Genomic DNA, 24,480 nt, shown 5'->3' with positions numbered 1-24,480 from the left:
TAGGGAAAATAGAATGTCCAAGAGCCATGGGCCCTTTGTGATGAGAAGGTACTGGGAAGAGAATGGGCTTTAAATAGAATTGGAAAGTAGAAAATGTATGCCATCCTGGTGCAAGGAGCTGGAACTCCATGGTGAAAGAACGTATCTCTAGGGATAATGGGTTTATTTAACATAAAAGAATCAAAAGGTCTGAAGTCTACAGCAATATTGTTCTTGATATTTTTATGGAACAAAATATTAATCATGATAGACTTTTATTTTAATACTTAAGTGGTTTCTGGAGACCTAAGAAAATGATTTATCATCCATTATTCTTATTCCATTTTTCATTCTTATCTATATCAGTGCAACTTTGCAGACATGACATTGAGAATTACATTAACCCTTTCTTTATGGTACCATATAAATAAATATAAAAGCTTATTTTCTAATTATATGATGGGGACCTGTACAACTGGATCTGTCTAGTATTTGGTTAAAAACTGATTTAGTTTTGCAATATTATTTGGTCTCATCTTTAAGGCATTGAAAATTGTAACAGAAATAGTTTTCCTTAAAAGGAGAAAGATGAATGGTTACTCAATTATTTCATTCTCTTTAGTTGATTACATTTTTGGTGTTCTGGTCAAAAGCAAACACAACTCAATATTTTCCACAGACTTAGTCTTATGATTACATTAAATCATCTCTAGCTTTCTTTAAAATTTTTTCTCTAACTAGAAGACCTTTCCTTTGTGTCAGCAGAATTCTCCCTTTTATTCATATTTAGCAATTTATCCAAGCAATTTGGCATGACTATTAAACATGCTTAGAATTATTACAGTTTATAACTTAAACATTGAATTACATTTCCTTTCCAGAGGCTTATATAATAATTGTTCAGCTGAAAAATAATATAATCTTGTTTTCTTCATCCATTTATGTTTTGAATATACTATTCATCACATTTAAAATACATCTCTTATTTCTGTTTTCATAAATTAATATGAAATATTGAATACAAATTATAATCATCTCCTTAGAATTAAAGAAATGATTAAGGAGGCTATTACATAAATAGCTTCATGTGATTGTGGTAATGAAAGCATTTATTCAAGAATAACAACTTACATTTGTTGGAGTCCTTGAAGCTTATATAGCCCTGTAACCCATGTCATTGTATACTTTCTACAACCAGGGATGGTAGACAAGGAAGGTGGTATTATCTCCCATCCTATTAAAGGGGAAACAGGAGCTCAGAGAGTTAAAGTAATTTGTCTAAGATTGCAAAACTAGTAAACAGGGGCGGTAGAACTTGAATATACATATCCTCTAAATGTTAAATTAATAACATGGCCACGGCTACATAGGCCTGGAAAGGGGTGAGTGGGTTTATGAAAAATGTACATTTTTTTTAAAAGCTCTCTTGATGGCGATTCTACCTATTTCCTCTCTGCCTGATCCAACAATCAACCATTTGACAAGAATTCCTAACATTTATGTATCTTAGACCTATGGTTCCTGTGTGGCTGACCTGAAAGGAGATAGAGATATGCTGGTTTGGCATATATTAGAAGATGGAGTTTATATTCCTGAAGACAGCAATTAAATTTTCCTTTAACATTCTTATATGGTGTGAAATAATTTCAGCGACTTTGTCTCTGGGAACCTGCTTCTCTCTTTACTGGGCAACATCTATTTAAAGTGGTGGAGAGAATTGGGGTGGGATCAATACCAGGTAGGCCTGCAGTTAGGGAGAAAGAGAGAGAGAGAAAAACTCTTTGATTCTCCAGCTGGAAATGTTAATCTTGTTCATCCATTTCCTAGCATTTAAAAACTTCTCAGGATGCCCCTCTAGCCTTTTACTCCCTCTATTTTTCTCTCTACTCATCTACATCTTCCTTGTTTTTCCTTTCTGCTCTATTCTAATGTGGTGCCATACTATAGTTTTAACCAGATTAATCTGGGTACAATTCCTGGCTCACCCTATTAAGATTTCTGTTTTTTTTTTTTGCCTTAAAACCTATTTTTATCTGGAATTAATATACTCTATACTGTTAATATTTATATTTACACATGTGTATAGCAATTTATAGGTTCACCACTTTTTCTTGCATCCTATACTTTCCTTCTGGGGACATTTCCCTTTTTCCTGAAATAGTCTTTTACTATGAGTTTTATTTTTCTTTTCTTCCTTTATTAAAGTCCTATTGTTAGTGAACACTCTTAGTTTTGTCTGTAAATGTATTCATTTTACCCTTGTTTTGTTTTTTATAAGAACATTACAGATATATAATGTTAGGTTAGCAGTTATATTCCCTGAATATATTGAATAAGTCATTTCACTGTCTTCTTGTTCTATTATTATTGCTGATTATTCAGCTGTCCAATTGTTGTCACTTAGTAATTTTTAAAATCTATTTCTGACTGATCTCAAGGTCTTTTCTTTGTCCTTAGCTTTTTAGTTTTACTTTCAGTACAATGTATTGAGGTGTGGCAATCTTTTATTATGCCTGAATTTCATTGAAATTCCTGATTCTAACAATTCAAATTTTTCTGCAATTCTGAAAAATTTTAGCCATTGCCTATTCAAAAATAACCTTTCCTGAAATTTATTATTTTTTTGAAACTTCTAGTTGACATGTATTAGATATTCTGCCTCTATCCTCTATGTTTCTAGGCTTTCTCTCTCATTCTCCAACATAACCCCCCAAAGCTGCCATTAAAACTGAAGTCATACGTCTCTGGGACATATGATACTCTAAAGTATTCTCTTTTAACATTTAAAATTTACTCTTAATTCATACCTTCTTGTTTTGAGTCTCTCAGAATTTTCCTTAGTTCATGGCCAAATTACATTGGCTTTTAAAAACATAATTTTATCCATAAATTTTAGGTATTTTGTAGTAAGAGGTTTCTCAGTCAGTTTAATCTTCTTTGTTTGTTGTTGTTATTTTTTTCCTTTTGATTATTTTTTATTTTTTTAAATGTCTTTTTTGTAAATTTCAGAATATTATAGGGGTACAAATGGTTTGGTTATATATATTGCCTTTGCACCACCCAAGTTAGAGCTACAAATATGCCCAATACCCAGACATCATGCACCTTACCCATTGGATATGAATTTACTCATACTCTCCTCCCCACCCACCTGCCCGATGCCCTATGAATCTTACTTCCATTTGTGCACATAAGTGTTGATCAATTAGTACCAATTTAATGCTGAGTACATGTGATGCTTGTTTTTTCATTCTTATGATATTTCACTTAGAAGAATGGGTTCCAGCTCTATGCAGGATAATACAAGATGTGTTAGTTCATCATTGTTTCTTGTAGCTGAGTAGTATTCCATGGTATACATATACCACATTTTATTAATCCAGTCATGTATTGATGGGCACTTGGGTTGTTTACACATCTTTGCAATTGTGAATTGTGCTGCTATGAACATTCAAGTGCAGATGTCTTTTTTAGACAATGTCTTTTTTTCCTTTGTGTGAATACCCCATAATGGGATTGCTGGATCAAATGGTATTTCTACTTTGAGTTCTTTGAGGTATCTCCATATTAATTTCCATAGAGGTTGTACTAGTTTGCAGTCCCACCAGCAGTGGAAGAGTGTTCCCATCTCTCCACATCCATGCCAACATTTGTTGTTTTGGGACTTTTTGATAGAAGCCATTCTCACTCGAGTTAAGTGATATTTCATTGTGGTTTTGATTTGTATTTCCCTGATAATTAGAGATGTTGAGATTTTTTTCATATGTTTCTTGGCCGTTAGTCTATCTTCTTTTGAGAAGTTTCTGTTCATGTCCTTTGCCCATTTTTTAACCATCTCAGAACCCAGCCACCATGGTGTAAGAAGCCCAAACTCCAGGGAAAGGCCATGTGTAGGTCCTCTGGTTAACTTTCCCAGCTGAACAGTATCCAACAACCAGCACCAAATACTAGTCATGTAAGCAAGCCTTTGCAAAAGTCTAGACAAGTTGAACCTTCAGATGACTCAAGCCTCACAAACAAGAATCTCTGGATGAACTCACTCAACCTACTGGATCATGAGAGATATTAATAAATTGTTGTTTTATTAAACCAGTAAGTTTTTGGATAGTTTATTGTATTTATAGTAGACATACATTCCCAGAACAATAGTCAAGTCTTTTTGAATTAGTAGCCATTGTATCTCTTTGAAGTGACTTTGCAAATCAAATGTGCTATGTTGATATTACAGGACATTTTAATTTCCAAACTCACAGAAAAGGAGCACCTAATTCTTGTATTCATATATGATCTACATACATCAAGTAACAACTATGAGTGTATGACAGTCACATAGATAATTAAAAGAAATACTGTTTACTCTCAGTATTAATTATTTAAATATGAAATGACATTTTAAAAATATAGGATAATATAGGAACATATATTCATGATCACAGTATCAATAAGTATTTCTATGACAAGATAAAAATAGTAAAAACCATAAGGGGAAAGATTAATAAATTTTACAAATAACCTTTTATTTATACAATTTATTAAAATAAAATTGTAATAATATGATCAAGAAAGTGAAAAGCCACAAACTGGGAAAAGATATTTGTAAAATAACTAGCAAAGGATTGCTATAAAATAGTTTTTACACATATGTAAGGAAAAGGAAACAACCCAATTGAATAGTTTTCAAAAGAAATGAACAGGTATTTCACAGATAAAATACAAAGGATCAGTAACATGTTAAAATGACACTCAACCTCATTAGTAATCAGATTAGTGCAAACTAAAACCACATTAAGATGCTATTTAATATTCTCCAGATTTGCAGAAATTAAGAAGTCTGAAAATGCCAAGTGCTGGTAAAGATATAAAGCTATTACAACTTTTCTATACTATGGTAACAGTGTAAATTTTCTTAACACTATAGGAAACAACTCCATATCTTCTAATAAAATTGAAGCTGTATATACATTAAGACCCAATAATTCTTCCTTTAAATATGTACTCTAGAGAAACTTTGCACATGTACAGCAGAAGAAATGTATAAGAATATTATGCAGCATTATTTATCATAGCAGAAAAAAAAACCTGGAAACAATCCAAAAACCCATCAGCAGTGGAGCGGATAAAGAAATTGTGTATTGCTCATAGAATGAAACAATTCAGCATGAAAATGAATGAATTCTTGCTATGTACAATAACATAATACTGACCAAACAAAGCAAGTCACAATAGAATACAAACAATCTTATTGAATTTATATACAGTTTAAAACATGAGAAACTAAACAGTATTTGTGTGTGTGTGTGTGTGTGTTAAAACAATAGAGCAAAGAAAGTAAAAGGTAAGAAAATATTCAGGATAGAAGTTATCATAAAAGATGTAATAATGGATTAGCATTTGGGAGGTTTCAGAGGTGTTGGTGATTTTTTTGTGTCTTATGCTATCTGCGGTTACATAGAAATTGGTTTTATTTGGCTGTGCAGAAGCTTTTTAATTTGATCAGGTCCCATTTATTTATTTTTGTTGTTGCTGTGATTGCCTTAGGGGTCTTCCTCATAAATTCTTTGCCTAGGCCAATGTCTGTAAGAGTCTTTCCTACGTTTTTTTCTAGAATTCTAATAGTTTCCGACCTAAGGTTTAAGTCTATTATTCACCGTGATTTGATTTTTGTGAGAGGTGAAAGTTGTGTGTCCTGTTTTAGTCTCCTACATGTGGCTATCCAGTTTTCCCAGCACCACTTATTAAATAAGGAATCTTTTCCCCAGAGTATGTTTTTGTCTGCTTTGTCAAAGATTAGATGGCTATATGAGGATGATTTTTATATTTGGATTTTCTGTTCTGTTCCACTGGTCTGTGTCCCTGCACTTGTGCCAATACCAGGCAGTTTTAAGAACCACAGCCTTGTAGTATAGTTTGAAGTCTAACAAATTAATACCTCCCATTTTGTTTTTATTGCTTAAAATTGCTTTTGCTAAACGGGGTCTTCTCTGGTTCCATACAAAGCGTAAAATTATTTTTTCTATATCTGTGAAAAATGATGTTGGTAATTTAATAGGGATTTATTTATTATTATATAATTGAGACATTTTCCACATATATTTTTATAAGTACATATTTCATAATATATCATTTTCAGAACATGACTATGTTAATTAGTAGTGGAGTTGATCAAAATGGAACATAAAAAAGAGAAGTCTGAGAGATAAATCCCAGTCCAAGGAATGAATAACAAGAACAGATGATATAAATATTTAGTTTCTCAAATGGATATTATGAAGTTGGAGATGACTCCCTCAGTCTATTTGATATACGTTTCATTCAACTTTTTCACATTTCAGCCATGCAGTCAGATCCCATTATTCTAATGTCATGTTTATCACAAAACCTTCCCAGGCAGTGTGCACCCAAGAAGCTTATATACTGTCCAGGCCTACATGGGTTATTGACAGTCTAGTTGCTATATTTTCATTCTGATTTATGTCAGGCTCTTAGGTATTATAGAGTTAATATGTTACATCCCTGACTAGTAACACATTTGGGACACTAACAAGATTAATTTTGTGAACCTGCCAAGATAAGAACCAGAATTGAAACTGTGAAGAATACATAGGTGAATGCCACATTTTGAAACTTCTTGGGTATCAGTAAGCTAATCTCCCCAGATGATACCCTGACCTGGAGCCCCATTTCTATAATATTGATTTTTCTTATATTCACATGTATATAGATAATAAGTCCCTACAGGGCAGAAATAATCTCTTATATTACTTTGCCTCATCCTCAAAGAAATACACAGTACTTTACATATAGTAAATGCTTAATACTTGTTGACTGGTTGATTGGTAGGGCTGTTGGGTACCCATGAACTAATGTGTTAGCATCTATATTATGCTTCACAATAACAAAAAATATGCCATCATTGATTCTAACGAATGTGTAATAACTCCACTTCAACTACCAAGTGCTAGCTTACTTGGAAATATAAAACTATTGTTATGGTTCAAGTTTGAATAATTCACTCTTTCCAAAATCAGCTTCTTTTCAGCATTCTGTGAATCCAAGGCAATCCAGAAGAGGCATTTTATGGGTGTGGGGTAGACATTAATGAAGTCAGTAACAAAAGTTTGAAATCTGTGAACTCCCCAAAATAAATTTTCAGCAAGGGTATCATGATAACGAAGGTCATGTCAGGGCAGTTTTCATGTCAGTGACAGAAACTAATCTAGGAGATTCTAAGACAAGTGACACTGTAACAATCTTATTGTTTATTCATTATTTTCATCTTGAGAATTATAGCAAGGGAGAAATCTTTCTAATACATTCAAGTGTGATTACATTTGATTTATCCTCCAAATTATTGTTTGCCCTCTTAATTTTTATGGAAAAAAATGCTGCATTTCTCACATTAGCTAACAGAGAAGCAATCACTTGCCATGAGTCATCACTGGAAATAGAAATTGTTTTAAATGTTGGACACATTTGTGGTCTGTAAACATTGAACACTAATAAGCAGAAGAGTTCCAGTCCTAAAATGATTTTTCTGACGTCCAAATCATCGAATACAAAAATGTTCTGGACAGATATCCAATTGTCTTCATGGAGCTAGAAGAGCAGTGATTTCACATTTAGGCTTCGTGGCCTTGAAACCTGCCTCTGCATGCTGGGCGTCTCTATGCATTCCGCAAAATAAACAGGAGAGAAGCAAAATGTATTTTTGAAAATGAGAGAGAATAAATGCAGAGTGACATCAGCTCTTTAGGCATTCTCTGTGAACAATGCTGGCCACTAAAAACAGCTTTAAATTCATCGGTACTAATGCTTGTAGCAGCCTGCACAAATCAATATGCAGAAATTGTGCTTTGTTTTTCACCTTCCTTTTTTCATTCCTGTCCTCCCAGCAACTTATCTAATCCAACAGAGTGGGCTCTGTAGTACGCCTTCCATTTCCAATACAACCAATGCAAGGAAATAAGGAACATACTGGCCAGTGAGTGGCCATGAAAGTCAGGAGCCATCATGGACTCTTCAGTGGTAGCTCAGAGGTTTCAATTTGAGAGACAGAGACTACCCATATGATCCCTGAGATATTTGTGATGGGTAATTTTAGGTGTCACCTTGACTGAATTAAGGAATACCTAGAGAACTGGTAAAACATTCTTTCTGGGTGTGTCTGTGAGGGTGTTTCCAGAGATTGGCATGTGAGTCAGTAGACTGAGTGGGGAAAATCTGCCTTCAATGTGGGCAGACACCACCCAATCTGCTGGGGGCTTAAATAGAACAAAAAGGCAGAGGAAAGGTGAATCTGTTTTTCTCTCTCCTAGAAATGGGACACTCTTCTTTTCCTGCCATTGGACATTGAAACTCCAGACTCTGTGGCCTTTGGACTCCAGGACTTGCTTCAGTAGTTCCCTAAATTTTCAGGCCCTTGATCTTAGACTGAGAGTTATACCATCCCCTTCCTTGGTTCTGAAGCTTTTGGACTTAGAGTGAGCCATGACACTGGCATCCCAGGGTCTCCAGCTTGCAGATGGCCTATTGTGGGACTTCTCAGCTGCCATAATTGTATGAGCCAATCCCCTAATAAATCCCCACCCATATATCTGTACAGGGATACCTCAGAGATATTGCAGGTTTGGTTCCAGTCCACTGCAATAAAGCAAATATTGCAATAAAGTGAATATCATAATAAAGCAAGTCACACATATTTTTTGGTTTTCCAGTGCACATAAAAAAATTATATGTACACTCTACTGTAGTCTATTAAGTGTGCAATAGCATTATGTTTAAAAAATATACAAACCTTAATTAAAATGATCATCTTGGCCTTCAGTGAGTTGTAATCTCCTTGCTGGTAGAGAAACTTGCCTTGATGTTGAAGGCTGCTGACTGATCAGGGTGGTGGTTGCTGAAGATTGGGGTGACTGTGGCAATTTTTTAAAATAAGACAATGAGATTTGTCTTATCAAATAACTCTTTCTCTCATGTAAGATTTCTCTGTAGCATGTGATGCTGTTTGATAGCATTTTACCCACAGTAGAACTTCTTTCAAAATTGGAGTCAATTCTTTCAAACCCTGTCACTGTTTTATCAGCTAAGTTTATGTAATATTCTTAATTCTTTGTTGCCATCTCAACAATATTCACAGCATGCTCGCCAAGAGTAGATTCCATCTCAAGAAACCACTTTATTTGCTCATGTCTAAGAAGCAACTCCTCATCCATTCAAGTTTTATTATGAGATTGCAGCAATTTAGTCACATCTTCAGGCTCCATTTCTAATTCTAGTTCTCTTGATATTTTTATCACATCTGCTGTGAATTCCTCCACTGAAGTCTTGAACTCCTCAAAGTCATCCATGAGTGTTGGAATCAATTTCTTCCAAAGTCCTGTTAATGTTGCTATTTTAACCTCCTTTCATGGATCATGAATGTTTTTGATGGCATCTAGAATAGTGAATCTTTTTCAGAAGGTTTTCAATTTACTTTTCCCAGATCCATCAGAGGAATCACAATGGCAGGTATGGCCTTACAAAATGTTGTTCTTAAATAATAAGACTTGAAATTCAAAATTACTCATTGGCATATGCTACAGAATGGATGCTGTGTTAGCAGGCATACCACGAATCTCCTTGTACATCTCCGTCAGAGCTCTTGGGTGACCAAATGCGTTGTCAATAAGCAGTAACATTTTGAAAGAAATCTTTTCTTCTGAGCAGTAGGTCTCAACAGTGGGCTTAAATATTCAGTAAAACATGCTATAAATAGATGTGCTGTCATCCAGGCTTTTTTATTCTATTTACAGAGCAGAGACAGAGTAGATTTATTATAATTCTTAAGGACCCTAGAACTTTTTTGGAATGGTAAATGAGCATTGGCTTCAACTTAAAGTTATTAGCTGCATTAGCTTCCAACAAAAGAGTAAACCTGTCCTTTGAAGCTTTGAAGCCAGGCACTGACTTCTCCTTTCTGGCTATGAAAGTCCTAGATGGCATGTCCTTCCCATATAAGGCTATTTTGTCTACATTGAAAATACATTGTTTAGTGTAGCCACCTTCATCAATGATCTTGGCTAGATCTTCTGGATATCTTGCTACAGCTTCTGCACCAGCACTTGCTTCACCTTGCACTTTTATGTTGCAGAGATGGCTTCTTTCCTTAAACCTCATGAACCAACCTCTTCTAGCTTCCAACTTTTCTTCTGCAGCTTCCTCACCTCTCTCAGCCTTCATAGAATTGAAAAAAGTTATGGACTTGCTCTGTATTAGGCTTTGGCTTAAGGGAATGTTATGGTTGGTTTAATCTTCTATCCAGACCACTAAATCTTTCTCCATATCAGCAATATTGTTGTTTCACTTTCTTATCATTCATGTATTCAGTGGAGTAGTGCTTTTAATTTCCTTCAAGAATTTTTCCTTTACATTCACAACTTACTGTTTGGTACAACAGGCCTAGCTTTCAGCTTATCTTGACTTTTGCCATGCATTCTTCACTAAGCTTAATCATTTCTAGCTTTTGGTTTTAGCTAAGAGACATGTTACTCTTCCTTTCACTTGAACACTTAGAGGCTGTTGTAGCATTATTAATTGTCTTAATTTCAATATTGTTCTGTCTCAGAGAATAGGGAGGCCCAAGGAGAGGGAGAGAGATGGAGACAGTTGGTCAGTGCAAGAGTCAAAACACATACAACATTAAAAAATTAAGTTCACCATCTTATATGGATGCAGTTTATGGTGCTCCAAAATAACTACAACAGTAACATCAAAGATCCCTTATCACAGATCGGTATAACATATAATAATAATGAAAAAGTTTGAAATATTATGAGAATTCCAAAATGTGACACAGAGACATGAAGTGAGCATGTGCTGTTGGAAAAATGGCACCAATAGACTTGCCCAATGCAGGGTTGCCACAAATTTTCAACTTGTGAAAAACACAGTATCTGGGAAGCATAATAAAGCAAAGTACAATAAAACTTGGAATGCTTGTATATTTATGTAAACCTCCTATTGATTCTATCTCTCTGGAGAACCCTAATACAATATTATATATAGTTAGGAAATGGTGATCTCTAATATTGATCTCACAAGCCACATGTCTTAATGACCACGCATCCTCATGCCAAAGGGTTTTCTCACCTGGGAATCTATTCTGATCTAGGGCCCTATCGTGAGAAAAGGATCTGTTTGAAGCAGGTAAATCTCTCCTAAACTTCAGGATGTGCATTTTATCAAGTTGAAATTGTCTTTATTGTTCTCTGTGAAGAAACATCCTAAGGACTAAAGATTTGATAAAACAACTTCTTACCCTCTCTAATTTGCCTCAAACATCTACTTGGTGGCTGTCAATTATAAATTAATAGGTCCTTTCTGAACTCCTACTTTATTTTTTCAAGTAGAGGAAAGAATGTCCATATTTGAGGAGGACCATCTTTCTGTAGGAAGACCTGTAAGAGTTCACTAGGAGTCCTGATGCGGGTTATTGATATTTAGACGTCTTTTGATTCTTTTCTTGAGGAAATTGACTTTGAAACTTTTACTATGGGCTGTCCATTCATCATATTTTTTGTGTGTATCATAATATAAATGTGACCAAAATGTCATCAATCAAGGGCATTTAATGCAATGGAATTAGAGACATAGTTATTAAAAATAGTTGTGGGTATATAGTAGGCTTTCAGTGACTTCAAAAATAACACCAATGACACGTGATGAGAAATAATTCTCTGCACTTGGATAGTAAATATAAAAAGTATGACTTTGTCACTTAATCATGTAGACTTGGGAAAATTGATCAACTTACATGAACTTTAGATATATCAATTATTGTTCTGCCACATAGTATGGATGTTTTGAAAACTGTAAAGCATTATGTATATGTTAGAGGTTATTAACATTTATCAGTATCAGTAAATGATGCTGATGTTCTATTTGTTTATATCTTTTAAAATGTTTAAGATTTAGCATCATATAGATCAAATATTGTGTATTGATCTTTATGACATCATAGGATGGGTCAAAATCTTCTCGTTTCTCTGTTAAAAAAGAGTACAAAATGAGGGTGCCAAATTCCTCAACCAGTTGTAATTTGGTGAGTTAGAAGCATAGGAGGATTAGACTTTAGGTTCCATTGCATTGCAAATAAGACCTTTTTAAAGCTCCTGAGACTTAGTGTCCTTGAAAGTAGAATTGTCCAAGGAACAAGGACAAAACATAAATTTTAACAGTCAGTAGATACTAAAAAATAAGATTTAGAGCCTAAAAACACATCCTCAGCTGTGATTTCATGTGACTTTCAAGAGTATTTTACAGAGAAATATTTTATGTAACATGTACATTTATATAATTACATAATATTTTGTGTTATATGTATTTTACTTATTATGAAAATGAAGCTGAGAAGGATTAAATAACTTTTCCAAGGTCACATCACTGAAGAGTTTTAGAGGTAGAACTTGAATCAAGGACATTAAATTCATAGTCTCCTACTTTGATTTTCATTTTATGCTATAGACTGTTGAACCACTGAGCTTGGTTTCCTTTCAAATAATCCCAGTTCTTAACTTGTTAATTTCCTAATGAGTAATTTAAAATTTTTTAACAAACTCTTAATCATCATGGGTACATACAGTTACATATATTTATAGGATACATGTGATATTTTGATACTGGTATACAATCTCTATTAATCAAATCAGGATAATTGGGGTATCTATCACCTCAAGCATTTATCATTTCTTTGTGTTAAGAAGTTCTGACAGAACTATTTGTGAACTATACATATTTACATATATTATTTTGCTTAAGCCATATTTCTGGGTGCATATTTAAAATTGCATCCTAGTTATTATCAATACCATTATGATTATTGTCATTATCACTGAATGTCTGAGGATAAATGGTGGACCAAAACATCTTCTGTCCCTGTCTATTGCAGAGATTATTATCTAAGCAAATAATCATACACATGTATACATGCAATGATGATGAGCTCCTTGAATCAGAGTTGCAGGGTACCAAAAAGGGCATATAGGGAGAGTTCATAGAGCCATGTAGGTCAGGAAAGGCCTTCCTGAGGAAATAATACTTGAGCAGAGATTTGGAAAATATGCTGGTGTTAACCAAAGACAGGGGGCATGAGTACTTTATGGGATTAAGCAATAGAGCAAACATGAGGGACTTAAAAAAAAAAACCAATATGACTAGAGGAGAAGAAATGAGATAAGTAGGGGATGAGACGAGGGACAATATAGGTATGGGCCAGATCATATGGAACTTTTAGGCCATGTTAAGTTAGTTTCCTTGTTTTACCCAAAGATCGATGAAGAGCCTTAGTGTTAACTAGGGGATGTTACATAATCAAATTCTGATTTTGAGCAATCATTCTGGTTGCAGCATACAGAATGAGGTGGGAGAGGGTCAGCTGTTGGTCCACGTAGACTAGTAAGGTGACTACTGCAGCAGTTTAAGCAAGTGATAAAGATTTCTCAACTGAGGTCATGGAGGTTGAGATGGAGAAAAGTGGAAAGATTTGGGACATATTTGGGAGAAAAAAATCAATAGGGCTTGGTGAAGAAGTGGATATAATAAATGATGGAGAGGGAGTCTTAGAGATGATGCCTTGGTCTTTGGTTGGTGGCAATGAAACAGGCACAGTAGAAAAGGAGCAGGATTTGAAGGCATTATCAAAAGCTTGGTTTTGACATGAGGAATTTGAAGAGCTTTTGAAACATTCATCAGGAATTGTTTCAGAAACAGTTGGATGTATAGGTCTGAATGGAAATATACATTTGTGTGTCATCTGCATAAAAGGATAATGGAAGTTATATTATCATAATATTGTCTAAGAGAGTATAATGTGAGAAGAAGAGAAGGCATAGAATACAGCCTTTAGGAAATGCAACTTTTGTAGGCCAGGTAGAAAAGGCTATGCTTGCCAAGGAGACAGAAGAGGAGGCAAACCAGGTGGGAGTGCACTGTGTCACAGGGTCAAGAGAGGAAAGTGCTTCAAGAAGAAAGAAAAGGTACTATGAAAATGCCAAGTAAGATGAGAACAGAAAAAAATGTCCTTTGGCCTTCATTAGAAGGAATTCATTGGCAGACTTAGTGAGAGCTGTTTCTGTGGATTGACAGGGCTAGAATCCAAATTCAGGAAAGCTGAGAAGTAAAATGAGGAGGCTAGATTAGATCCTCCCTGAGGTCCCTTCCAATTCTAAAATAATACAATACTGTGAGTTCTTGCTGCTGGCCAGAGTCTCCCTTTGTCACAGGTTAACTCACTTACCCTACTCCTGATTAATCACATGACTGTTGTTAAAAGAAATGATTTGCAAAGACCATATTACTAAACACCATTACAACCTTAAAAAAATTAGGGACAAACAATTCTCTTCTACTTTTACATCTGTATTTTCTTTTGGAAAGAATCTTGAGCACAAAAAATCTTGTATGATTTTTTCCTATACAGCTAATTGAAGAAATATTTCCAGGAATTGATTTTATTTTTTTGGATCAAGACTGCAGGGATAAAATCAGGTCTAGAGTTTCCATGTGGATGAATTTGGAAGTGAACAGATTTGAAGCTGCAGTCCAGGGATGTCTCACACTACACCATACTGTTTTTCTTTTAAATTGAATCATTTTTTTCCCTAGGCTTTGAGAGTTAAGAAAACACATCCAAAGAATTGATTTTGTATGCAAGCAGAATGCTTGGACACTGCTGCATTTTATCTAAAAAGAGATTCCTGTATTTTCACTGTCATGGTGGGATAGAAATCTGGTGAAAGGGGATACAGACCCCTGCTATTCACAGTGTAATCTGTGGACCAGCAGCATCAAGTTCAGCTAGGAACTTGTTAGAAATGCAGAATCTCAGGCAGCACCTCAGACCTACTGAATCAGAATCTGCATTTCAATAAAATCCTTAGGTGATTTATAATAACATTAAAAGGTAAAAAGAACTTGCAAAATATCTCCTCAGAATCCACTTCTTAAAAGGAAAGAACTTGTTGTTTCTCTGCTATTACATTTAAACTGACCCAAGGACAGATTAGTCATTTATGGACTAAAAATTAATCATATTATTTTGTTTTAAAAATTAAGACCTGAAGTGGAGTGCCAAGGTGACTAACAAGGTATATTTCACAAACAAAACGTAGTTTACTCACCCAGCTTATCATGGGACATGCAGTTTTCATCCCTCCTTGCCAGAAAATGCTGATTATCTGCATTGAACTATCTATCCTTCTTGTTTTTTCTTAGTAATAATATTTGTAGATTTAACTTGAGACAACAGGGTTACCCGTCATGCTTTTGTACTGGATTTATAAACTTTCACTATTTTCAGTCTCTTTAGCCACTTTAGGAGAAAAACATCTACACTTTATTACATGACCCTTTCTGGTGATTAACATCTGGAACAGGCAGATGAACTAAACTCCCAGTCTCGCTTTTCCTTGCTCCGTTTCTAACATGGAGCCCAGTTGTAACCTTTAACCAGGGCAGGAAAAGGTTGCTACTGCCCCCTGCTGGCCCATTGTCTTTTTGCCTTCCTCTACAAATCTGTGACTTGAAGAGAGAAGGTTCAAGGATTTTGAGCCACTGAAGAAAGCTCAGTGGAAGGGGTTCTCCCTAGTGGAAAGGTAGAGAGAACCTTTGGAACACGCGGCTAAAATCAAATGAAAGCATTCAATAGGGGAGGAAGGCATAAAGTGCTTCTAAATTAAATTATCAATCCTCATGAACCCTTTTCTGTACACGGGCTTCTCTATGCCAAGGAAATGTCTCCTTTTTTTTTTTCAGCACGGGACTCCTCTTTTTGCCTCCGGCTTCCACGGACAAGGAGTGGACTGACCATACTCCTATTACAATTTTAGTACTCTGAATCCTGTTCTCTGTTTTCCCCAATTTCCATTTCCCACGCCTAAACCTTATTTCCTTCTCTTTTTCTGCTTCAAACTCCCGTCCCGCCCACCCACCGACAGATTAGCATTTCCAGGAGCTTAGACCCCAGCCTCTCTCGCCCTCTCCATCTCCCCTGACCTCTGTTCTCCCCTTGTTGTCATCGCACCCCTTTCAGCACCCCCTGACTGAACGACCAGTTTGCCAGTCACTCTTTGCCTTTGAACAGCAGGCACGTCCCCTCTTGAATGCCTCTCCCGGACCCCCGCCCCAAGCGACTGAAAAAGGAAACATGCGCACTTCAGAGCTAGGAGCTGTCCGAGTGCTGAAATTTATAGGCTGGGTAAGATCACGTCTCCGTCTCTTTCCATAGCCCTCATTCCAGCACAGGATCTCAGCAATTTCCCCCTCTTTCCCCTATCCCCCACTCCAGCGCTCAGAGTCCTTTCTTTTCTCTCATTTACAACTTTTTTTTTTTTTAAAAAGGAGAACATTTTCTAGGGAAAAGGGTTTTGCTAAACAGAAAGGATATAAAACAAAAGCCACAGCAGCCCGACTTCCAGCATGGCATTGTCACCAACCTCCTTTGCATGGTGATGCTATTAAGGTAGCAGTATTTCTATTATTCAGGAAAAGCAGCTGGGGGATTCATCAGTTCTGAGGCTTTGTTTTTCCTGGGTAACTGATGGTCCCGAGTCTCGGTTAGACCTGACCATGATGCCCAAGACTGACACTTTTTGCTTTTTCTCAGAAAACTGTACAAACCCAAATCTCTTTTTGATTTTCAAGGAAACTAGAGTCCTGCCAGGTTTCGAATCTGGACAATAAATAGATACTTTGTCCTAGCGTCTTTCTGGAATCTTTTCGGGATATTTTCCACAAGCATCACGGAAACAGGAATGAACCGGCAGCTAGTGAACATTTTGACAGCCTTGTTTGCATTTTTCTTAGAGACAAACCACTTCAGGTAAGTGAAACGACTTTGTATGCTGATATTTTATACATGAAAACTGTTTTAAAAAGAACATGTCATGCAATTTTTATCTCTTTTTCTGTGCCCTAGACCATATTATTTTAATTTTATAGAAAAGAATTAGATTTCTTTTGTTCATTTAAAAAGCTTAATTATAGTGGGAGGGTAGTAAATTTTCACAAAAGCAAGTTTTATGATGCATAGCTCCACTCTATGCATTTCAACACGCATTTTCACAGCCGATGTGATATTAGGGTAGTCTGATGAGTTGCATGCTCTTTACATTTCGATATATTTTTCTTTCAAATTCTTCTTGAAGTCATTTAAAAGGATTATTGAGTGCAATGGTTTTCATATGATGAAAGTGATTGGATTAATTTGCCAGGAGAATGCCCATTATATATAAAATATAAAAGAACCCCAATTCTCAGCCAACTTGGGACTTCTATTATATTTCAGCAACTAGAAGCATACTATGAGGACTACAATTCAGGAATTTTCTTGAAACATCAAAAATCTTTTTTCACTACTATATTCTACTGTTTAATCTATTTAGAAATTGATTGTCTACCAAAATGTAATTACTATGACATCTTAGTATGTATATATGTATGAGAAATGGAGTATGCACAATTAAAATAAGTGAAAAATCATTATTTTTATGCTTGCATTTTCTACATAATTTACTAATTGTCCAATCAATTGATACCTCAGAATATCAAATTATTACCAGTAAGTGAAATAGACATCTAATGACAGAGAGTATAAGGCAGGATAGAGATAAGAGATTCTCTTACAACAAAGTGTAGAACTCTTCATTTAATTTTCACTAAATTTTATGGTATTTTTTTACAGAACCAAGAGAAGTGAAACACATAGCAATAATGCTATGAATACGGGGAAATCCCACTATATTCCTTTCAGGTTTACACCTCCTACTATGATTAAGAAAAAATATAGGCTGGGTTTTATTAGAGTCATCATCATCATCACCACCATCATCCTCACCACCATCACAACCATCATAATCAAATAATACTTGATTAATCAGATGAATCTGCATATGGGAATGTGAGTATTTCTGAATGATTGTATCAATTTTTAACTCCTACCAAATGTTTATATCATCTTTGCACTTATTTTAATGCCCCTTCTTTGAAAAACTGACAAGAATGTGATTTTTTCTTAGTAATAGAATTAACAAGGCTATTTGATAAACTATTGAAAACAAAGCTTGTAAAATATATACTTTAGGGAAGAAATCAACATTCAATCACCCACTAGGTATTGCGAAAGAATTTATTTTGTTACAAACAAAATATGTTGTTTTTATAAGCTCTCTATTACTTTTAACAGGAAAATAGAAATTAGAAAAATTTTCCAATCAACTTTTAGTGTTTTTGATAATGCAAAAGAAAAAATGATTTAGAAGTGGTTTTTCACTAACATTTTATTTGAGAGTCAACAATTTGAATGCTCACATATAAGTAACAACTGATGAAGTAATAGAAGTAACAGACGTGCTCATTGTTGACCTATTTTAAAATGAAGTTAAATTTCCAAGTGAAGATTCTCTTTTAGATATCATGTTGAAGAATATTAATAGTTAATAGCTGCAATAGAATCTAGCAGGTGAGAAAATAAGCAATGGGATAGTTAGTTGCACTGATTACTTTGTTCTGCCCATCTCATTATACATTTCTTATAAAAGGTAGAGGACTTATATTTAGGCTGAAATGCTGAAACAATTTTTTTTAAAGTCATGGGGAGAGGATTTTAAGGCAATCACATGAATTTAAAAAATTATTATCTCACTTCTCAATAACTCTAGAAAGAAATAGCTTTAACTATCCATAAATCTACCTAAAGCTATGTACATGTTTCATCTCAAACACCTTATGGTTAAAGTTTAGAAACTTAGAAGATTTGACTCAGGATTTATACTTCTCATCATTTAAAGTTAACTTTAGACCATGTACAAGTTCAGAAGTTGACCAAAGAGTGTATTTTTCTATTTTTCTTATTAACATATTAAATATCTTTACCAAAATGTGATGTTAAACATTCTGTGAGCACTAATTCTCAAGGGATGAGAATCAAATTATTGTTAAAAGAGCTGATGATATGTTTAGGGTGGCTTTCTGCAAAGACCATGACTCCAGGTCTGGAAAACAGCCTTCGCAGACCCTATCTCCTTCAGATTTCTTGGACAAATTAATGGGAAGGACTTCAGGATATGATGCAAGAATCAGGCCAAATTTTAAAGGTAAGTTCCACTCAAACTTATGTTAAGGCTTTGAGAAATCTTTTAGATGTTTGAATAGTTTACTCTGAAAAACATTTTCAGGGCTTTTTGTTATAAAATGAAAATGACAAATATAGTATTCATTTTATTTTGTCATTCTCTTGAATTAGTCACTAATTTAAATATCTTAAATTTTACCTGTCACTTTCCACATTTGAAAATGTTCCCTGTTTGTGTTTTATTCCACGAAATAAAACTAGTCTCAGAGATTATTGCCACAGCCCCTATTTTTTTCTTAAGTGGGAGTGTGGCTAAAAGTGAATACAAGATCAAATGATGGACTTGACTTTCATGAACATCTATCAGCACGCATGCAAGATTCAATGATTACACAAAAATCTTTGGTTTCAGTTTTAAGTATTTATATAAAAGTGGAATTTCAGTCTCAATATAAAACATGGCATTTTACATACTTTCAAGGCCTCTTTAATTTCTAGACTTTGTGGGAAGAGGCTCTAATTTAATACATCAGAAATTTTTAGTTTCGCCTTGTTTAAGCATTGGAATTGTTTATTTCAAATTATTTATCTGAAATTAACAAAGATCATAGAATTGTAAAGTGCACACATCAAAGATGGTGGACACTTTCTTTGTTCAATTAGAAGCAAACTGAAGAGTTTTGTATTTTTGTTTGTATAATATCACAAAAATGTAGTTAGTAGTATGTCAAAATATATTTTTAATCTATTTGGTTTGTTTTTATTCTGAATATGAAAAAACAGTGATAAGAAAGAACAAATTATTAATAATTGAATTATTTTGATGCTTTAGTTTTTAAATACATGTTTTAAATGACAGTTGTATTTCATTTTGTAGTTGAATTTAACATAATGGATTGTAAAGTGTTTATAATATTTTATAAAAGGATAAACCTATAATGTTTTATATATTACATGGTAATTCATGGATTGCTTTGGTTTTGCTTATTAGCAATGTAATTGCTTTGCTTTCTTTGAGTTTTAGCTTCTATTATTGGCAAATATAAGCAAGAAAACTAAATTCTAAATTTATTTCTTTGTTAAATGCTACACCTCTGAATATACCCAGCTATGGGTACATTTTATAAAGAAATATATCAGAATTTTGGCAAAACAAGTGTTTTTGATTTATAGATTATTTCTAAAAGAGACAACTGAACTATGTTTTGAGTTCAATTTTTCTGAAAAAAATCTTCATGTTCATCCCATTTCCTATTAATTTTGTGATCATTGCTTTGTAAGTCAATATTTGAATAAAATCCTATGAGTAATAAGCCATGGACCAGCTTTCAATGGGATTGCTCATTCATACATTTATTCACTTAGCCATTCAACAACTTTTCAGTCTGGATTATATGCAAAATACTAACTGCCAGGTGCTTTGGAAAGTTGAGATGAAACATGTTTGGGTTCTCCCATCAAAAATTTTAGGGGAGAGTGAAGATGTTGCATGAATACTTACACTATTAGATAGAAATAGGTAAATGCCATTAAGAAGTACAGATAAATTGCTACAAGATTCCAACAAATAGAGGGATAATTTTCTATTAAGTTATTCATGGTAAGCTTTATAGATAAGGTCAAGAGATGGAAAATTGTTTCAAGTTTATGAGCATATTGTTTTATAGCAGTTATTACTCATTCCTTTCTAGAAATGGTTTTCAAACTGGCAGAAAAGTGCAAAAGGTAACAAACACCCTTGTTGCTATTGCTACTTTAAGTGACGGCGTAGCATGAACCATCATTTCCACACACAGTTTTTTTTGTCTAGTTCTTATGGGGATGTTACCCTTTGGAAATGACATTTATCATGTTTCTAAAGGATGAATGATTGAGGAGAATGTCAGGTTTAGCAAAGCATGGCCATGTTTTTGTGATTTATCTGCTATTTAAAAGCCTAAGTAACAGAATATTTTAATGACTTATGAAAAAGAAATGGGGTGGATATCACTTAAGCCTCTAATATTCATGGACTTCATTGAGTTTTGTCTCCTTCTGCCTTTAACTCTCCACTTTAATGAGCACTGCTATTCTTTCATAAACTTTATATACATAGACCATTTATATCAGATCAATTACCTGACATTTCTCAAAGTTCTCTTCATTCTGGGGAGCTTGGCTTTTCCTGGATGTAAAACATTATACATATTCTAGACTAAAATAATTTTCCCCTCCTTGGTGTTCCCATAGAACTTTATGTCTAATATGATCCTTTTCATATTTATGTTTTATCAATCCACCCCTACACTGCATCTGAGAGGGCAGGGAAATGCCTTATTTTATATATACATGCATAAAATATTGGTAGTGTAGGGAAAAGAAGTCATCCTTTTCTCTATGATGAGGAAGTACGGACCAAGAAAGAGAGGGGAATGCAAATCAATTATGAAGATTATTACTTCTAATTGATTGTAGTAGAAGTTGAGGGTGGGAACTTTTGAGGGACCAACTATCAGTCATAGTGGCAAGTAAAGATGATCTTAGATGAGATGAAAAGAAAGAAATAAAATACAGAAATAATAGGGAACTTGTAACATTGCAGAGGTTAAGAAAAATGCTATAGTACTTACCATGGCTGATTAACAATATATCAGTGAGAAATTTTATATAATAGGTAGAAATGAAAGGTGATTAGGAAATATGATTGCATCTTGAATCGTGGCAGGCTCCCTGTAAATGCCAAAAAGCAAATTGACTATGATAACGATAAACATAATGATGATGATGACAATTATAATAACAGTGACAGAAGATCAAAATTTGAACCACAAGAATAAAATCAAGAGCCAAATATGGCCCCTTGAGGTAAAGGGAATAGTTATTCCAGAAGTCTTATTAAATGTTAGCATATTTCTCTGTTTTCCTTGCTGCCATCCAATGGTAAGGGAAAAAGAAATGCATATGCCTAATTTTTCGTATTGGAAAGAATTTTTCTGACATACTTTCAAGTCAGTAAAATTTTGCATGTCTATTCCATATCCCTAATGGGCTTGGAAAGATGTCATAATGGGCATATAGGCAAGAAGGAAGATGGATGTAAGCTAGAAAAGGGAACCAGAAATGATTCAGACTTAGACTCTGTAATTGAGAGACATTCTTAGAAACTATAGGAAAAAATAGCTTTTCTGATGTGCTGAAGCACAAGTGTATAAACAAAGTCGTGAGTCAGAACTGCCAATTGAATTCCATCTATAAGATACACAGAGACCTGGGTCAGATCTTGTCAAAACATAAATTTTCAAAATCTTCAGTTCAGATAAAAACACAAGCTATGTCCATTCACAATTACCTGGTTCTGAAACCATGGTAAATGTTGATTCTATATCAACAGAGGAGCCTGTTTCCCCACTTTGATGATTTGTCTCATTTTCTATTGATTTATCATGGTATTATTCCACCATCCTATCAGATATTCCTTTGTCAGTATTATTGTATTTTGAAAATGTCACTTTAAACATGAAGCTTTTAATGAAATGCTGAAACTTAAGCAAAATGCATTAGTTCTGTTTCTCTCTTTTTGAAAAGAGGCCTTTATCTATTTTAATGAAATTTTCTTTAAAATTCTTTAAAATTAACTTAGAGTTATATCTTGAGTTTCATCCCAATGTGAATAAATACACTTCACTATAGCATTCTTTCTGGGATAGGATCTAGAATAGATAATGCCAGGAGATAATTATTCACTCCATTTCTTTGTATATGCCATGCACACTATTTTTTTCCCACGTTTAGAGACCTAAATTTGAAAGTGTGACATGTGACATTAAAACCTACATTTGCATGAAATATGGTTTCCTGCAGTTTCCAAGGAGTAGCAGCTCAAGAGGTGTCTCAGATATAAGTAGGACCAGATCCACTTCCATGAAACTGGAAGTATTCAGGTTTTGCCCCTTGGAAATGATCCTGTCTATAGCCAAGTGGAGCTCAAGTTCAAATGTTGTGAATACCAACCCCTGTAGGGGGTGCTTGGGCATGTGTCCAGCAGGGTCACTTGGAAAGGGTGCTTCTCTCAGTTAGCGATAATGCAGCCCGAGCATGAACATTTCTTTGATCACCCTGGTTGATGTAGGCATCAGACATTATATGGGTCCTGAGAAAAAGAAGCAGAATGCTTGCAAGTACCAGAAGCATTAGACTTGAGTGCAGAAAGTAGCAGAAGCCTTTAGGCACCTGAAAAAGCAAAGCCATGGTCACATGCTGAGATTGTGGTTTTAACAGGAACTGCAGAAAGTAATTGGCTCAATTATAAGTCACCTTGGTAGTGACTATGGAATTATCTGGATTATCCATTGGATAGTTACCTTCTTCACAGAAGAATCCTAGTCTCCCTTAATTCTAGGTCTCACTTAATTTATCAACAGCCTTGAGGTAAATCACTCCTTAACTGCTAAGGTGAAAAAAAGGCCCTAATGGAACTAAGACTATGTTGAAACGTATGAATGAGAGTCATTGTTAGGAAGTATACAGAAAAATGGGTTTTCAAGTGTCAACAAATGTCAAGCATGAGTCAGAGTTGTCAATTTTAAAGATTTTTAAAGGATATAAATACAACATATGATTGTTTGAGACACTGTGTTTTAGTTATGAAAATAGCAGCCATTTTAACTGGCCTAGAACCAAGCCCAATTGCAAGATAGTTGACATTCCTATCAGGAAAAAATTGTTCTTGGCTGAATACATAGGCTATAGCTATCTGTGGGGACCATTCATTGAAGAAACTAGAGGACAACTAAGGGAGAATAAAAAGAAGGAAATAGAAATTTATGGCTGAAAGGAAGAATGGTTTTAGGAAAACTATTATAAAATTACTTTGCAAAGTACATATACTATGCTTATATGTCCACCTTCCAAAGTACATGCAGTATTGGGCCTATGTGTACACAGTATATCTATGTATACATATACTATGTTTGTATATGCAACAGAGTATCTCTGAAAGATACACAGGAAAGTGGAAACATCAGTTACCTCTGAGAAAGAGCACTAGATGCCAGGGGGACAGAAGTACAAGGAAAAATTACTTTTCTCTGCGTGCCTCTTGAATATTGATCATTACATGTATTTCCAATTCAAAAGGGGAATTAATTGTTACTATTTGTAGAGAGGTAAAGTCCAAGGGAGCTCCTCTCTTGGGTAGCATGGTCCATGGTTGCAGATTAGAGTCAGCATAACTCTTATTGTAAATGCAGTCACATGCATGTGGCCTGATTTCAATAGGGCTCAGAAAGCCTGCTTGAAATCCCCTGCCCAATATACTTCCCCAGCCTACCTTGCTACTATAATGGCTAAAATTACAGCACTGTTGCTTCTGTCCTTGGGTCAAAGATTTTAACTCATATTAAAAACCACATGAT

General features: G+C 34.6%; 1 protein-coding gene across 3 annotated transcripts in view; it reads left to right on the top strand.

Annotated features, from left to right (window-relative positions):
• Positions 1-16,769: 16,769 nt before the first annotated feature.
• GLRA2 (glycine receptor alpha 2) overlaps positions 16,770-24,480 on the top strand; it is a 189,976-nt gene continuing 182,265 nt past the window's right edge. For 2 of the 3 annotated variants that reach the window (XM_069463657.1, XM_069463656.1), the window contains exons 1-2: positions 16,770-16,837; positions 18,976-19,109. In XM_069463657.1, coding sequence (XP_069319758.1) covers positions 16,770-16,837; positions 18,976-19,109 — 202 coding nt within the window. Of the gene's footprint in view, positions 16,838-17,894; positions 17,915-18,975; positions 19,110-24,480 lie in introns of those variants that run through there. The other variant, XM_069463658.1, reaches the window with a different exon arrangement.

This window comes from Eulemur rufifrons, chromosome 30 (assembly GCF_041146395.1).
Source record: "Eulemur rufifrons isolate Redbay chromosome 30, OSU_ERuf_1, whole genome shotgun sequence".
Taxonomy (NCBI): Eukaryota; Metazoa; Chordata; class Mammalia; order Primates; family Lemuridae; genus Eulemur; species Eulemur rufifrons.
Note: the sequence above shows the minus strand (reverse complement) of the source record. Positions and strands in the feature narration are given on the sequence as shown.